The 18,625-nt window shown below is 41.4% G+C and overlaps 1 protein-coding gene across 4 annotated transcripts in view; it reads left to right on the top strand.

Annotated features, from left to right (window-relative positions):
* PTPRG (protein tyrosine phosphatase receptor type G) overlaps positions 1–18,625 on the top strand; it is a 747,832-nt gene that overhangs the window by 700,725 nt on the left and 28,482 nt on the right. For all 4 annotated transcript variants that reach the window (XM_082638320.1, XM_082638318.1, XM_082638319.1 and 1 more), the window contains 5 exons: positions 7,467–7,563; positions 13,826–13,908; positions 14,098–14,232; positions 15,257–15,391; positions 17,566–17,738. In XM_082638320.1, the coding sequence (XP_082494446.1) occupies positions 7,467–7,563; positions 13,826–13,908; positions 14,098–14,232; positions 15,257–15,391; positions 17,566–17,738 (623 nt within the window). The remainder of the gene's footprint in view (positions 1–7,466; positions 7,564–13,825; positions 13,909–14,097; positions 14,233–15,256; positions 15,392–17,565; positions 17,739–18,625) is intronic.

Here is an 18,625-nt window from a genome sequence, read left to right as displayed (position 1 = left end):
ACAGGGATTTTTGTAAGCTTGAAGTGAATGTGTTTCAAGCATAACAGAAGCAGTCACTGAGGAAAGTGGGGACTTGATTCTCTTTTTTCTTTTCCTTACACTTAGAGTTTTAACAGGCCCTCTTTTCCCAGTAAAAATGAGGTGAAAGGGAGTTGCTTGTGCACTTCTGTGAAAGAACAGACTTAGTGGCAGGAAAGAGGCAACCTCAGATTCTCTCTTCATCTGCATTCTAACTGGGACAGCAGTCATCATGCAAAGGACAGGGCTTCTCATTCCATGTCACTTCTGGGATGTACAAGGTATAGCAGGGACAGCGGATTTGAAGTCTGAGGGATCTGAAGCTGGCTCCACCAGGAGTGACCTTTATTATCCTTGAGCCAGTCATTTCATTTCTGATCCCCAGTTCCCTCATTTTTAAAAATGGCACTGATGTCACCTCCAACCCCAACGATGTTGGAAAAAAACGAATGATTAACATCCTGGAAAGTGCTGGGTTAACTGTTAAGCCCATGCAAAGGTCGACGGTTGTTTTTCGTGATTATTAATCCTTGGAGAGGAGACGTGGGTGAACGCAGCCTTCTGATTTTAAGAACTGGGATGTAGGAAACAAGGTAGAGAGCAGCGCGCACTACCCTGCCAGCTCTGGGTTCCGTGCCAGCTCAGCAATGACAGGGTGTCAATGAGGAGCTATTAAACAGACTGCCCTTTTCTTCACTGAGGCGCTTCACTAAGGCACATCTCTGGCAGCAAGAGTTGTGCCGAGGAGGCCAAGTTTTCATGGCAGCTCAGCTGTCTTCTAGCTTTGTGGGTAAGTCGATTCCTTTCTGTCTCGTTTCTGCTTTCAAATGGAAATGATGATGATGGCACTAACCTGCCCACCTCTTTTCACGAAACTGGTTCTGGGGATCACGTGGCATAATGGAAGGTAGGCCCTTTGAGATCGCCCAGGAGCCATACAGCTGGGAGGTGCAGTTATTTCGCATGGAGAAGGAGAGAGAAAAAGAGGACCGGAAGCCCCTGTCTCTGTGCAAATTTGGAGTCCCCAAAGGCCATCCTAAAGGCAATTATATTGACAACTTGTTTTAAATTAAGTCCTTCTCCTAGCTTTTTTGTTTTCGTTTTATTTCTGGAGCAGAAGCAAAGCAAAGGTGGTAGAGAGAAGGACCCCTCTGATTTATTCTGCAGTCATATGTTTCATGGAACAAACAAAAACACGTCAAGTGTTTAACGCGGCTCTTAGATGCTGCCCCAGAAAAGGTGCCTGTCCAAGTACAAAGCACATGGTTTAAAGTGAAACGTTTTGTATTCATGAGGACAGCACATGTGTGTGGTGTTCAAGTGATTTAGTTCAATTGACTGTTGGCTGGATGACCGAGCAAGAATATTGAGGCATTTAACAATGTTGATGGTATTCGGGACAAACATTCATCCTCTAGAGACGAGAATTTGATCAGGATGATCAAATGCAACTCCAGTTTCTCAATTATTTATGATTTGAGACCCCAGTGCTATTCATCACAGCTGGTTTTGACACCATTTAATTATTCAAAATAATCAGCTACACCTCTGTAAACTTGATCTGACTCAAAATGGGCTTTGCTGCATCAAAATCACGCCTGTTAACAAATCCTGGGCATCTGCACCCTGTTTCTATCCTAAAAAGAAAACTGTGGCTAGAAGCTTTTGTTGCCTATGTTGAACTCTCCAGCCTAAGTATTATTCTGGTAGTTTCAGGACTGGAACAGGGAGGGCGGGGAGGAGGGAGGCTTTGTTCTACTGTTGTTATTTCAGTCTGTCCTGGTTTGAAAGGTTTCAAATCGGGGCTATTCAGACTAGGAAGTACATCCTTTCTCCCTCAAAGGATGGTAAGACAGCCATGTAAAGGGGGAAATGAGACATAGAGAAGCTCACTAACATACCATCATCATCTAATTTAGGGGGAATCTGAAGTATTTTTAAAACAGTAGTAGTACTCCTTTTGGGTAGCTCTGCTAGAAAGGAAAATGGTAACAGGCTCTATAAGAAGCGATCAAGGCTGTTTTTATAAACAAGAGATAGTAATAGGCTGTAAAAAGGAGGTCAGGATGAGAGATTTTGTGCAATTTAACAAAAATAAAACAAAACCCTCATATTAAGAGAGTAGTAACCTCAACCTCAGATTTCTTTTATGTGGAATAATGACGGCCGGCATCTACTTGGCACGGTTGCCTGGATTATTTCGCTCGTTCCTCAGAAATACCCCATGAGGTGCGTGCTATTTTATTGTCCCTATTTTGCAGATGAGGAAAGTTACCCGTGAGAAAACCGAGGCATTGGGTGATTCAGTTAGGAAGTGGCAGCAATAGGGTTTAAGACCAAGGCTTTCTGACTCAAGCCCACATGTTTAACCTGGATGCCCTCCAGACTCTCATGGAAGTAATGTCCTGTAATGAGCTGAAGTCAAAGGAGAGATAACCAAGATTATCAGTTGATTGTCTAAAACTGGTCATGCAGCTGATGGGCCAGTGAGTTCCTTGGCAAAATAAAGGGGGGGGCAGTCAAAATAAGGAGCCTCCCGCCCCCCCCCCACAAGAGTACTGGGAGCCCAGTACATGGTCTTTATGGGCTAGAGCCTTCCCAGAGGGCTGAGAATCTGACTTACAAAAATCTTATATAGGGCTTCCCTGGTGGCGCAGTGGTTGAGAGTCTGCCTGCCCATGCAGGGGACACGGGTTCGTGCCCCGGTCTGGGAGGATCCCACATGCCGCGGAGCAGCTAGGCCCGTGAGCCATGGCCGCTGAGCCTGCACGTCCGGAGCCTGTGCTCTGCAACGGGAGAGGCCACAACAGTGAGAGGCCCGCGTACTGCAAAAAAAAAAAAAAAAATCTTATATAACCTCTGAATAGAGGCCTAAAATTAGTCAAAGAACTAATCTTAAGATTATAGAGGAAACCACTGCACAGTGAATATTTGCCCATTAAGAGGAGTTAAAGCAACTCATTCTGCAGTTACTGAGCACCTAGCATTCTCTGAGGACCTACTATTCTCCGCAGGTACTGAGTACCTACATGGTACAAGGCACGCGGATGAACGGGACAGAGAGCTTGCCCTCAGGGAGTTCAGCCTGATGGGGGAAGACGAGAGTATACACGGCTGAAGTAGAGAGAGGGCCAAGCAAAATAAGTGCTAATACAGAAATGAAGTTCTGGAGGAGAGCAAAGGAGAAAGGATCCTGTGTATTTTGATTGGGTATTTCTGCAGAAGTTCTATTTGCCCCATCTTGATGTCAAATCTTGGAGGGAAATGGAAAAAAACAAATTTGGTGAATAGCTGTCATATGTTCAGAACTTTGCTGCTTGGAGGAGAATGAGAAATGATTCACTGGTAATTTTGAGCCTTTGTTTAGAGGTGATGCTGAAAGCAAGCTTTTGTTCCTTGTCAGGTAAATTTTGGAGGCCGTTAAAAGCTGGGGACATTATACTTCTAGCAGATTTTGCAGTCAGGGGAAATAACGTCAGTCCTTATGCCAGGATAGTGTCTAGTGACTGTTCCCTTGGCTACCTTCGCTGACATCAACCTCACTCTTCTCCGGCCTCCCCAGTCATAATCCAGGAGGCTTCCAGAGGCGCGAAGCTAGCATATAATCTTTCAAGATCAGGGGAGCTCCAAGGCCCTGTGGGTCACCAGAATTAATAGGCAGGGGTCAGGGGCATCACAGGTTTAAAGGCTGAGTGCGGAGATGAGGCCAGAGGTCCAATACCCCTTGACAAGATCCTTTGGGGGATCAGGTCTGTTACAATTAACTCCAGCTGAGCTAAATTTGGGCCAGTTGCTCATCTTAAATCAAGAGAACAAAGCTTTGTCCACCTGAGCTCATGTGCCAAGGGACCAGTGGCCACAATCGCTTTATGTAAGATGCAGAGTTCTCGTGTTGCCGATGACACATACCAAGAGTTCCTGACAGAGGGGGAAAGCTGCAGAAAGAATGCTGCCTGCAGGATGGCAGAAAGTGGCCCTGTCGAGTTTCCGGAGCCTTGGTGACAAAATGCCACTGTGGGTCTTAAATGTCCCACAGGAAAACATTTTAAACCCTTATCATGAAAAGCATCATAGTTGGTTAAGTTGAGGTTTTTATAGAGAGTGAGAAAAAACGTGCGTTAGCCAAATTTCACAGATCGTACAGGAAAAATAATTCTATTTTATAGACCAGCTGCAGGATGATAGATACTGTGATATACTCTCCAAAGATGGGTTGGTTTTCTGGAGGCGAAGGCAGTCATTTTAGATAAAGACATATGGATTCGGATGGGGGAGAGAAGGACAGGCATTCTTAGCAAGGAAAATGGCAGTGAAGCCCAGAGCAGGAGGTCATACGTACGGTCTGTTCAAGGGGCACAGAGTTAAAACTGTGTGGCATTGGGAAGGGAGTGGGTGGAAAATAGGATGGGACCTTGAAAGCCTGGCTGAGGAATCTGGCATCTCTCTAGAGGTGTCTGAGTGAGAGAACAGCAAAGTCAAAGCAGCATTTGAAGAAAGTCAGGGCAGCAGCAGCTTGTAGCCTGAGCGGAGGAGAGCAGAGGTAGGAAGGTGAGTGTGGCCAGTACCTGGCGAGGGCCAGTTCTGAGTCTGACACTAAACAAAGCACTGAGCTGTGGTCATGACTTAACCTTGTGTACAACAGTCCCCTGAACACGTTGTGGGCTGCCTGAACTCAGACACTAAGAATGTTACACACACTCGGTCTAACACTTGGTCACCAGGTCCAAAATATTTCCTTCTCAGCTTGCTTCACTGTGAAGCTGAGTAATCTGAAAGATTTCTAGATCTGTTCTGGTTGGCTTATTTTTTTTCAATTTGAGCTACCGAACGGGAGGACAGTAGGTCACCATGTGCCCTTTGGACAGCCTTTCACATCCACAACTCCAGGCAGGAGGTGATGTAGTCTGTATCATCTCCCAAGAATTCTGTGTCTGTCAACTTTTAGTGGTTTTGTTTGTTCGTTTTTTAAAGTTATACTTTATTTTAAATCTCTTGTTCTCAGTTGGCTCTTTTCTGTGATCGTGTGCCTGTTCCTTTGCAGAATATTCATTTTGAGAATACCAGCTCTGTTATAGAGACAGTAAAGTACAAACAAGCTTAAATCTTAAACTTTTTATCAGGGTGCTGAACAGGTAACTTTACTATACACACTCTATCGGCCAGTGTCACTTCAAAAGGTTTTAACACCTATTAAAATCACATTAACTTTGAAATGCCAGTTCTGATGGAGAAAAGCCACTCCAGGATCAGATGATATTATCAGCATCTAAATGAGTCAGGCAGTACTGCAAGGAATTACAGATGACATTATTATCCACAAGACAAAATCAGAAGGCCATAGGCAAACCCCTTGGGTTCTCATAAAATCAGGTTTAACATTATTTATGACTATCCTTTGTTTTCTGTCATTCATATAATTGTTAAAGTGAAATAGAGGCAACGGATCAGACCAAGAGTTTTAGATAACACAGAGTTTGATTGGCCATATTGAATGGCTGCTTTAAACAGTACAGACAGCTGCTCCCACGCAGGCTTGGTCAATTGCATTAGCCTATAATAGAGGCCCCACCTCAGTCCATAGTGTGTGGTCAGAGCCACACAATGGGAAAAAAAAATCAATAAACAAAGCGAATCTCAAACTAAGGTACTAAAAGCTGAAAGCTCAGCACAAGATATCTGAGCAGCTCAGCCCTGAAGAGGTACATGCCAAAGGTATGACCTTCAAAACCCAGAAACCAAAGCATGTCAGCTTATTTCATGGATTTGTGTACAGATTGAATTAATGGCTTCCAGAATACAAATCCATTTTCAAAGGTTTTCTGGCCCTGAAACTATTCAGAAGAGCACGCCTCAGGCTTTCAAGGCAGTTCTAAAAGGCAAATATTCTGAGTACGGCTAGCGTTGCTTCTGTTCTTGGAGATGTTAAGATATCAGACTCATTGCATTGTGCTCACATTTTATTATCTATTTTAGAGAAAAGAGCCATAGGCAGCCTTAAGGCCCTTTAAACCAGCATTTGCCAAACTGTAGGTTATAAACCATTTTAGATAGAATAGCAAGTATCAGAGTTTATCACACTTAGTAAAAGTAAGAACAGATAAAGAATCGTCATGAAACGCACACTTTCCCCAGAGAGGTGTGTTGAATTAATGCCTGTGGCTCTTCTTTTTTTTCTTTGCTTCCTTCCTTCCTTCCTTCCTTTCCTTCCTTTCCTTCCTTTCCTTCCCTCCCTCCCTCCCTCCCCTCCTTCCACTGAGAATGCCTACAATTATGAAAAATTGAATATATATCCTCCAGGAATCGGGTGTCCATGAATATGGTTTCTTTGAATAGTTAGTGACCCATTGTTTTTGTACCTTAGTTAAGTTCTTTGATCACAGTGAGTTCCTCCTAAGTACTTTGCAAATATGAAAGACAGCCAGTTCCTTGTTTCATTATGCGTGATGTAAATGCTGTGGAAATCATCCATAATTGCTATGCAACTCCTTTGTGAAGAAAAGTCTGCATGCTCGTAAACTCTGTTACATCTGTTACATGTAAAACATGTCTCCTGATCATCTTGTGTCACTTTGCCCCTGCTCTTTGCCGCAGCTGTGCGCTGCTAATGACTTCCCTTATTAGTTCGCGCCAGTGCAGTCTTGGGTTTGAAGCATACAGTGTAGAAAAATGTGGCTTTTTAGCAATCTTGTATTAGGCTAATGGATGATGTTTCTATCCATGGCAAAGGTGACCGGAGAGGAGAGTTGCTTCTCCCACTGCTGTTTTTCTAAAGAAGGATAATGTAAATAAATTCAGAGTTAACAAATAACGCATCAGAGCCATATATATTTGAGCCAGATATGACAACTGTTTAAGTTCTATTAGTGTCATTTCAGGGCTGAGTACAGTCAATCTGTAGTCCGTTAGTTATAAAACGAGGCTGTAAGGACTATAATATAAGCATACTGCAAATCATGGTGGAGATGATTCTTCTGCCTGGAATATTCCTGTTCATCCTTTAAGGCCCGCGTGAATCATCTCCTCCTGTCTAAAGCCTTCCTCTGTGTTCCCATCAGTTTCTTCAGGCCTCTTTTCTACTAATCACATTTGACTGTCATCATCCTTTCACATGTTGTTCTCAACCATCCGACTGTGACATACTCAAAAAGAGATACTATTTTGTAATCCCCATGCCTAGGTCAAAATCTGGAATAAAGTAGATGATTGATGAATTAGTAAAGAATGAAATCCTTTTATTTCGTTCACATCCTTCATACGTTTGTTATTAATATGTCAGTAATCATTTCTGAAGTTGAGTTTGGGGAGGTAACGGTGGCCCATGGCTGGGAACTGTGTAAATACTCTGTGCTTTTGGATGTAAATAGTTCCTTTCTTTCTACGACTTGTTGTTAAACGTCTAAAGCGCGTCTAAAAATCTTTGAAGTCTCGATGTTTGTTTTCTTCTCTAGGAGGTCCAGCGCTGTACAGCTGATATGAACATCACTGCAGAACATTCTAATCATCCAGATAACAAGCACAAAAACAGATACATCAACATTTTAGCATGTGAGTAATAAACTTTAAACTATCTTCAACTGCGGGGAAATGAAATCTTCCTGCTGGGTCTAAGCTCAAAGGCAAGCCATCAGAATCAGGATGCCAAGAGAAAATTACACTTGCAAGTTAACCTCTCATTAGCCCATCTTCAACAGTGTGGAAGAAGAAGTGGGGAAACTCTGCCCGCTGAGTCTTTCACGAAGCTGTCAGATCTCTGCTTAATAATCAGGTGATCGAAGGAAATGTTCTGAGCTTTACTGTTTTTACATGAAGTGATTTCATATCCGATGCTGGGAACCAAAACGTTATGTCATGTCGCTATCTTGACATTGTTCTTAACCAATGAGAGCCAAGTCTTTTAACACAAATGGAAATACTGGGAACTGAATCAAGGAAGTTGAATTTCAAAGCACTCTCTCTAAGATTAGGTAATTAGTTTATACCAGTCCTTATGGCCCATGAGCTTAGTCCTGTCCAAAACATTTCCAGGGTCAAGAATACCCTGGAAGTTCAGGATGCAAACAAATAAGTGTTCTTCTTACAGAGCCTCAAGGAATACCCTAAGAGGACAGGCTACTTCTGTGGCTAGAAGGCCACTTTTCGTAGATGCTGTGGCTTGGGTCACTGGCTGAAAATATACATTTCTATATTAAGGGCAGGGGCACAGATGTTTATGGTTAACATACACTATGGTAAAGAACACAGTACTTGTAATTTTATGTAATACCGCGTTTAAATCGGACCACTTAAATCTGCACGCTACTATAGATAGATTTTTTAAACAATACTTTAGTGAGATGTAATTCACATACCATATAAAATTCACCCATTTTAACATTAATTTGAATTTAAATTTTAAGTGAATTTCAGTGGTTTTTATTATCGACACAGAGTTGTACAACCATCACCACCATCTAATTTTAGAACATTTTCAGGACCCCAACAAGAAACTTCCTTACCCATGAGCAGTCACTCCCAATTCCTCCCTCTCCCAAAGTCCCTAGAGACCACGTACCTACTTTCTTTCTCTGTGTGTTTGCCTATTCTGGATATTTCATATAAATGGAATCATACAATATATGGCCTTTTGTGTCACTTCTCCTTGGCATGATGTTTTTAAGGTATACCCATGGTGTGGCTTATATCACTACTTCATTCCTTTATCACTACTTCATTCCTTTTTATGGCTGAATGATAATACTCTGTGCTATGGATATACCACATATTAATTTCTCATTTGATGGACATTTGAGTTGTTTCTACTTTTTGACTATTATGAAGAAGGCTGCTATGAACATTTGTGTACAAGGTTTTGTACAGACATATATTTTCAACTCTCTTGGGTATATACTTAGGAATTGAATAGCTAGGTCATATGGTAACTTTATGTGTAACATTTTGAAGAACTTCCCAACTGTTTACTGAAGTGGCTACACCATTTTACATTCCCAGCAGCAATATATGCAGGTTCCAACGTTTCCACATCCTTGCCAACACTTGTTACTATGTGTTTTTGATAATAGCCATCCTAATAAGTATGAAGTCGTATCTCACGGTAGTTTTGATTTGCATTTCCTTAATGATTAGTGATGTTGAACATCTATTCATGTTATTTATTGGCCACGTGTATATCTTCTTTGGAGAAATATCTGTTCAGATCCTTTGCCCATTTTTTTTTTTTTTTTTTTTTTTGGGTTCACGGGCCTCTCATTGTTGTGGCCTCTCCCGTTACGGAGCACAGGCTCCGGATGCGCAGGCTCAGCGGCCATGGCTCACGGGCCCAGCCGCTCCGCGGCATGTGGGATCTTCCCGGACCAGGGCACGAACCCGTGTCCCCTGCATAGGCAGGCGGATTCTCAACCACTGCGCCACCAGGGAAGCCTGATTTGCCCATTTTTTAATTGGATTACTTGTCTTTCTATTGTTGAGTTCTTTATAGATTCTAGATACAAATCCCTTATCAGATATATAGTTTGCAAATATTGTCTTCTATTCTGTGCATTGTCTTTTCACTTTCTTGATGATGTCCTTTGAAGTACAGATTTTTAAAATTTTGGTGAAATTCAGTGTATTTTTCTTTGGTTGCCTGTGGTCTTGTTCTCACATCCAACGAACCAGTGCCTAATCCAAGATCATGAATATTTACACCTGTCACAGTTTTCTGGCCTTAGCTCTTACATTTACGTCTTTGATCCATTTGCGTTAATTTGTGTATATGGTGTGAGGTAGGGGTCCAGGTTCATTCTTCTGCATGTTGATATCCAGTCGTCCCAGCACCATTTGTTGAAAAGATTCTTCTTTCCTCCATTGAGTTGTCTTAGCACCCCACCAAAAATCAACTGACTATAAGTGTGAGGGTTTATTTCCAGACTTTCCTTTCTTTTTCATTAATCTGTATGTCTATCCTTATGTCATTGCCACACTGTCTTGATTACTGACTTTGTAATACGTTTTGAAATTGGAAACTGTGAGTCCTCCAACTTTGCTCTTCTTTTTCAAGGTTGTTTAGGCTATTCTGGATCCCTTGTGCTTTCATATAAATTTCAGGATCAACCTGTCTATTACTGCAAAAAATGTAGCTGGGATTTTAATACAGATTATTTTGAATCTATAGTTGAATATGGGGAGCACTGCCATCTTAATAAAATTAGGTCTGCCAATTTATGAAGATGGGATGTCTTTCCATGTATATAGGTCATCTTTTATTCCTTTCAGCAGTCTGCATTTTACAAGTGTTGTGCTTTTGTTAAGTTTATTTCTAGGTATTTTATTCTTTTGGATGGAATTGTTTACTTGATATTTTCAGATTGTTAATTGCTAGTGTATGGAAATATAATTGATTTTTGTATGTTCTGTTGATCTTGTATCTTACCTCCTTGACTAAACTCATTAGTTCTAACAGTTGTGTGACCCTTGTTATTTTCTATATTTTTGTTAATAGCCACTGTAACAGGTGTGAGGTGATATTTCATCGTGGTTTTGATATGCATCTCCCTGAAGATTAGTGATGTTGAGCACCTTTTCATGTACCCATTGGCCATCTATATGTTTTCTTTGGAAAAATGGATATTTAGGTCCTCTGCCCATATTTTAACTGATTGCTCGTTTTGCTATTGATTTGTGTGAGTTATTTATATATTTTGGATGTCAACCCCTCATCAGATACATGATTTGCAAATATTTTCTCCCCCCTCGGTAAGCTGCCTTTTCATTTTGTTGATGGTTTCTTTTGCTTGCAGAAACTTTTAGTTTGATGTAGTTCCACTTGTTTATTTTTGCTTTTGTTGCTTTTGGTTTTGGTGTCAGATTGAAAAAAATCACTGCCAAGACTTATGTCAAGGAGCTTTTTTTCTCTGTTGTTTTTTCCTAGGAGTTTTATGATTTCAGGTCTTAAATTCAAGGTTTTAATCCATTTTGAGTTAATTTTTATGTATGGTGGACTGTAGTGGTCCAGTTTCATTCTTTTGCATGTCGCTGTCCACTTTTCCCAACACTATTTATTGAAGAGAGTGTCCTTTCCCCATTGTATATTCCTGGCCCTTTTGTCATAAACCAATGGACTATATATGTGTGTGTTTATTTATGGGCTCTCTACTCTGTTCCATTGATCTGTGTGTCTGTTTTTATTGCCAGTACCATACTGTTTTAATTATTATAGCTTTGTAATATAATTTGAAGTCGGGGGTGTGATGCCTCCAACTTTGTCCTCTTTCTCAAGATGGCTTTGGCTATTTGAGGTCTTTTATGGTTCCACACACATTTTAGGATTGTTTGTTCTATTTATGTGAAAAATACCATTGGAATTTTGATAGGTATTGCATTGAATCTGTAGATAGCTTTGGGTAGTAGTATGGACATGTTAACAATATTAGTTCTTCCAATCCATGAGCATGGACTATCTTTCCATTTATTTGTGTCTTCCTCAGTTTCTTTTATTAATATCTTAGAGTTTTCAGTACACAGGTCTTCCACCTCCTTGGTTAAGTTTATTCCTAGGTGTTTTGTTCTTTTTGATGCAATTGTAAATGGGATTGTTTTCTCAATTTCTCTTTCTGATAGTTCATTATTACTGTATAGAAATTCAATCGATTTTTGTGTATTGATTTTGTATCCTGCAACTTTACTGAATTCATTTATTAGTTCTAACAGTTTTTTGATGGAGTCTTTAGGATTTTCTATATATAATGTCAGGTCATCTGCAAATAGTGCCAGTTTTACTTCTTCCTTTCTAATTTGGATGCTTTTTATTTCTCTTTCTTGCCTAACTGCACTGGCTAGGACTTCCAATGCCATGATAAATAAAAATGGCAAGAGTGGACATCCTTATCTTGTTCCCATTCTTAGAGGAAAAGCTTTCAGCTTTTCACCATTGAGTATGATGGTAGCTGTGGAGTTGTCATATACGACCTTAGGGTCTCTATATACAGGATCATGTCATCTGTGAATGTAGTTTTACATCTTCTAGAAAACGTTTTAAAAGAACCAAAAGTCATTTTTGAATGAGAGTATTTGTTTCAGTTACCTGAGAGAATGAGGAGAAGGAAAAGAAGAGAACAAGAAAGAAGAGTAAAACTTTTCTTTTCTTGCCAGTCTTTGGATAGATTGACTCTGGCAGTATTTGTTGGCCAAGCCAGTCAAGGCTCACCTCCCTGAGATTGTGAGGACTTGTCCATTTATAGACCTCATTTCTAACCATATAAGTCAGGCAGACATATACACGTGTATATGCCTTGCATATGTCCACACACATCACTCTCCACCATAGCAACCTCTACTTCTAGTGAGCTCACTGCCTTAGCTAAAAGTATGTGGCAGAGAAGAGGGAGGAAATCAAGGCAACTTCTGTGTGATGTGCCCAAGGGTCATAGTGTTTTGTCACAAAACCACCAGTTCTTCTTAGACATGTTTGTACTTTCACAAGTTCATTTGAGGTTTTACTTTCACAAATTCAAATTAGATGTGGTTTTATTTTCCTAAGTTCAGAGAGCTGGGTTTTGGTGCTCTCTTGGCCACTTGGTCAGACTCTGGGCACATCACGCGGCACCTTGGTCTACCCCTATGTTAATGCCTTTATATAGCAAAGAGTAGCATGGAAATGTTATGGAACAAGTAAAATTAGTCCATGAATGTGCCTGGAACACAATATAGGAAGAGCCTTCTCTCATGGAGCCATCACAGCTTTCAAGGCACACGTGGATGCCACCTCCAGTATTGATCTTTTTAGCTAGTCTGTTACCTTTTTGATGAAATATGAATTGTGCAACTTGAGGAACACTTGTTCCTCTTTGTCAGTTTGAGAAGTAACAATATAATGCTCCTAAGGCATAGGATCCAGATGCCCTAGTAGAGTATTTTCAGTTGGGGCTCATTTATATCAGGAAGCCCCTGTTCAGATTCACTGCAGTCTGAGAGTTTGTCAGCACAACAAAAGCAATTCACAGTTCCAAGAATGTGGAGGGCTTTCCAAAAGTGCTTGATATAGTCTGGGGTCAGTAATGTCTAGGCTAATCCACTCATTGGACTTCTTTTCGAGCTAGCCTTTTACGATCATGATTATAAATGGAAATGGAAATTGGGCTTTTGCCCATTCTCTTTCTAGCTAGGGAAAAATAAAAGTATGACCTCAGCTTTCTTTTGTTTGTTATCCTATAAATACAAGCTCATTCTGTTGGGCAACCAGAGGCACATATCACCACTCACCTTTTGTTCGTAGGGGAAGGTTAAGTGGATCTTAAATCTGATCATGGACTTCAGATTCCTGTGAAGAGATTACTCTTAGAAGCAAGCTCTGGCTCCCTCAATTATTCAGGGTCTGCTGGGGTGATGGGGAGTCCAGCTGAATTTAGCAATGGCACCTCAGGAAAATAGATGTTCTGGACTTGATCTAATAAAATCACCTTTTTATATTCATATCAGTGGGGAGGGTGTTGGGCATGAGTAATCAAAGGGCTTGGAAACTGGTTTTAAAATATAGGACGAGGAAATCTGGGAGGGTTGCAACTTGAATTGTTTTACATGAACTAATAAGGACCACAATTTGCATTTCTTGCATATTAGCACTCACAGGTCAGAGCATGAGGTAGGAATTTCCCTATCGTTTGGAGATGGGTTTGAATGCTGTAGCTTTGAATTTTTAGTTGTTCTTCTGCCAGGTTTCTCGGGCCACTCTGGGAGATGCCATGTTGCCTCTTTGCCTTGTTTTGTGCTTTAGAATGCTGCTAGTTTTTTAATTATACATTTTGCTTTTGCTTTTTTTTTTTATCCTCTGTAGATGATCACAGTAGGGTGAAGTTAAGACCTTTACCAGGAAAAGACTCTAAGCACAGCGACTACATTAATGCAAACTATGTCGATGTAAGTCAGAAATGTTTTTATAAACCTGTTTCTGATAAATGAAGAGTGCTGCAGAGACTGTTGAATGTGTTTTCATACTGCACAGAGCTCACATGAGAAGCACAGCCTACTCAATACGGAAGGCACTTGAATTATTAACTGGTCTGTGATACTGCTTTCATCTTACTTTGTGCTGTGTCATCTTTGAAGGGTTACAACAAAGCGAAAGCCTACATCGCCACCCAGGGACCGTTAAAGTCTACATTTGAAGATTTCTGGAGGATGATTTGGGAACAAAACACTGGAATCATTGTCATGATTACGAACCTTGTGGAAAAAGGAAGAGTAAGAGCTTGTTGGCTTAATTGTGTACCTTCATTCAAAAAAATATTTGTGGAGTACCGCTGTAGGGTAGAAACTTGGCAAGGCTGAAAGAGTTAGAGAAGTGGCCTCCCTGCCAGGAAAGTGAGCTAGGCACTTACCAGAGTGGGTTAAACATGATGATTGAGGTGAATAGGGTATTAATGGGGGGGGGGGTGCTGCAAAACACAGGAATGCATCCTCTAGTACAGAGATTTTTTTAAAGAGTTAATATCTGAGGTGAGATTTGGACAGTGAAAGAGGAGGAGGAAGAGTTACACAGACTTGAAAAGAGAAGGAAGGACGTTCCAAGTATCTGGGAGAGAAAGAACAAAAGCAGGGACGTTGGAAGAAACAGTTTAGTCAAGGAACTACTAATAGTTCGCACTGTGGGGAGTAAAGACTGCTTAAACACCTTGACCATCACTAAGAGAACCTTTTTTTAAGATGATGATTCATATGTTAACTTTATTGGGTTATGAGCTTACATTAGACGTGAATTTAAGCTGGAATAAGGATCCAGGCTCTGGTTGGTTACTCAGAATCACTACTGCTTCACTTTGACGGTGGAATCCCTGTTCTGCCTTTGGTGACCCAGTTTTTAACACGAAGGCTCTCACAGTTGCAAGAGACTTTGTGTTAACTGTGAATGCAGGCCAGCCTCCCCAAATGATACTTAAACTCCCTTGATGACATATCCTACCCACATTTCGTAGAGGTCAAATATACAGGATTTTTCTTAGACCTTCTTGTAAAGTACATCATGTGTTGAAAGATGATCATGAATACTAGGCCCATTTCTCAAATGATCTTGCCCAAACGTGTCCCAAGATTAACCTCTTCAGAGGTCACATCTGCCTGCAAGGACTTCAGCCCATGCATTCCTTTTTTAGTCAACCACATGGTGATATGGCCTGTGTCTCAACACCGTCATTTGAAACCACATTATCAACATTGGAGTTGTGACATCAATTGCAATTACAATTTACAGCTTTTTCCTTTTTTGCAGCGAAAATGTGATCAGTATTGGCCCACAGAGAACAGTGAGGAGTATGGAAACATTATTGTCACACTGAAGAGCACAAAAGTACACGCCTGCTATACTGTTCGTCGTTTTTCAGTCCGAAATACAAAAGTGAAAAAGGTATTGAAGGAGTTGGGGGGGCTGCCAGGGCATCTCTTTTTAAACTAGTACGAAAATTACTGTGCAACTAAGGCCAACTCTCATAACCAACTTGGTTTTTAAAAAAGTATTTTTGAAACATTTTTTTCACAACTCTTTTGATTGACATCAGTGTATGGTGTGAAAGATACTGACTGGCAAAGCACATAATAGAATTTAACTGGCCTGATTGAGTTCTTTAATCTCTCCATGAAGGAGGCTTCATTTGGGGGGGAAAAAAGGTCCTCTGAGGTTTTGGTAACCAGCAAATATGGCAGCATCTGTTTGTTTGATGATGTAGCTTTTTAATTCCAATTTTCTGACAGCTTTAAAGCACTGTTTCCCAAAGTGTGTCCCAAGGGATACTAGCCCTGCAAGATGCTTGCAGGAATCAAATTCTGTGCTTCAATAAGTATGGAAAATGAATGCCATGTAGTATGTATTCCCCCTTAGAAATTTACAAGGAACACAAGTACCGAGAGTGCTAGAGTTAAGAAACCGATATAACTTTGTTGTGTTTCCTAATGTGACTTAACAATAAAAACCTTCTCTGTAGTAGAACTGTTACCATCCTGAGAATTACACCTTGTGGAAATGGTGCTTTCAAGTTATCTCAATTTCTCTTGTTGAAAATCCACTGTCCCATCGAGACTCATAGATCACTGTAGCAGTACTATGAACTCAAGACAGATGCTCATTAGGAAAATGTGAAGTAGTACTCTACAGAGGTTTAGGTATGGGAGTTGTTTGTAGCAGTCGTTCCTAATTTATTTTTTTAGTCTTGGACATCTTTGAGAATGTGATAAAACTGTCTCCCTCTTGCCCCAGAAGAATTCACATTTACCGAGATTTGTTTTGTTTTGTTTTGTTTTGCGGTACGCGGGCCTCTCACTGTTGTGGCCTCTCTCATTGCGGAGCACAGGCTCCGGACGTGCAGGCTCAGCAGCCATGGCTCACGGGCCCAGCCGCTCCACGGCATGTGGGATCTTCCCGGACCAGGGCATGAACCCGTGTCCCCTGCATCGGCAGGCGGACTCTGAACCACTGCGCCACCAGGGAAGCCCTTACTGAGATTTTTATACGCACTGTCAGTGGCTCTGAAGCCCATTTGTGATCCAAGGTTAACTGTCCTTTCTGGGTATAGTTTTTTTCCAAGAATAGCAGAAGTATATAAAAATCAGCTGCACTGTTTTTATCTGTGTTCTCTGTAATAGAGCTGTTAACTGGCTCAAGCTAACCAATAACCGGTTTATACTCATGAAGTACAGTGTCCATTACTCACGGAAGCACCTCAGTTTATTTAAACACAGCCCACTTACTCTTATTTTAGAAACAGCTTAAGCCGGAGGAGGAAGTCCAGTAGGAACGTTAGGTGTTTTGCACACTGACCGTAGTAACTGCAAATGCGGAAGAAATAGGAAAATGAGAGGTAACAGAAGAATTAAGAAATCAAAGACATCCAAAGGCAGACACCCTACAAGGTTCAGTGTCAATGGATTAATGACCCTGAATCATCAAAAAAAAATTTTTATTTTAGAGGTATTGGTAATTAAAAAAAAAAATCACAGCAAGTGATCTATTTGGGGAAATTTTTCATCCAAAGTGGTTCAAGTGTAAAAAGTGCAGCCACTTAAATGAATTCTTCAGAGTAGTTTTCCTTTATGAAAGTGACAGATAAATTGATTGTTGCCTTTGACTCTAGAGATTTCGAACCACTTGTCACTTAGGACCCTCCCCACACTTCCTGGAGAGTGTACAGCACAAGCACTCTGGCTCCTAAAGGTCCAACCCGGACAGTGGAGAAAGAATGTGAGTCCCGGCCCACAGTCAGATGAGCTGGGGCAGGAAGTCAGGAAATGGAGGCCTTGTAGGCCAATTACAAAGTGCTTGGATCGGTCGAGAAAACCGATATTAAACATTCATTCTTGGTACAGTCTTAACCCATTTTCTCTTCCAAGAGATGTCTGATCCTTCTCATGCACCCAGGTCATGTCTCCATTTTGGGCATGAGGGGGCCACAGAGAGGGAATAACCAACCCCAGGAACAGCAGTTAAGGCGAATGGGAACAGAGGTCAGGTTTGCTGACATCCTTATGTGATTTTTACCAGAATGCCCACCCTCAGCTTAAAGCCATCTTCTCTCACCTTTCTCTCAGGGTCAGAAGGGAAATCCCAAGGGGCGTCAGAATGAACGGGTAGTGATCCAGTACCACTACACGCAGTGGCCCGACATGGGAGTTCCCGAGTATGCCCTCCCGGTCCTGACCTTCGTGAGGAGGTCCTCAGCAGCCCGGACTCCAGAAATGGGCCCTGTGTTGGTGCACTGCAGGTGAGGCCGGCGGCGTCCCCTTTCTTCTGCCTGGGATTCAGCATTTGAGTCGGGCAGAGCAGCAGGTGTGGGCTGTGCGGACTTGGGACCACTGTGGCCCTGCTGCTGCTTTGTTCGATTTAGAACCGGAGTCTTACGCTGAAAACTGGGGCCAATGAGACCTGTTAGGGTTATGGAGAGTCACTGTAGTCCCCTCACATTAAGAAACCATCTGCTGCTTCTGAGGTTAAAACAAATCTGCTCTTAGAGGATGAGTCTCCAGTGTTTATAACGCCTTCTTATTACTGATAAAAAAATCCCGTGTTTATAGGGAAATTGTTGGCAGCTCCTAATATATAGAAACCTTACACACAAGTTTAGAACTTTCCGCACTAGAGATTTTGGGTTCTTGAACATGGTTTTTTTCTGTAGGGTTCATCCAAATAATAATATTTAGTTTATGTGTGAAAGGCTTTCAGTTTATACGTGCTATATTTTTAAAGCACAGATAAAGCCTGTTTTCCCATGTTAACTAACTACCTTAAACAACCTTAGCTGATGGTTTCAAAAATGCTTTTATTGTGGTTCATTTGGATTGCTGGGCTTTTTTCACTTTGGTATTCAAATAGATGTTGCTTATTCTGTGATGTATGTTACATAGCTGCCCGGCCTTTTCTCAGCATTTCTTTGGGGCTGTTCTCATAACATGCTTCCACAGAGCAGGTCCTTTGCAGACGTCGGAACCCATCTTCTGTTTAAAGTCCCATGAGGACTCTACATTTTTGCTCACCCACTTAGAATCACTAAAATAGGGGTGAAGCTCTATCCATCAAAGCACTTGGGTATCATCAACAAAACTGTGTGAGATGGGGAGCCTGAGGCAGCAGGTTTCTGCCAAACGAAGCCTG

This window comes from Mesoplodon mirus, assembly GCF_964341445.2.
Source record: "Mesoplodon mirus genome assembly, chromosome: 12".
Taxonomy (NCBI): domain Eukaryota; kingdom Metazoa; phylum Chordata; class Mammalia; order Artiodactyla; family Ziphiidae; genus Mesoplodon; species Mesoplodon mirus.
The sequence above is the reverse complement of the archived record's forward strand: the minus strand, read 5'-3'. Positions and strand labels throughout refer to the sequence as shown.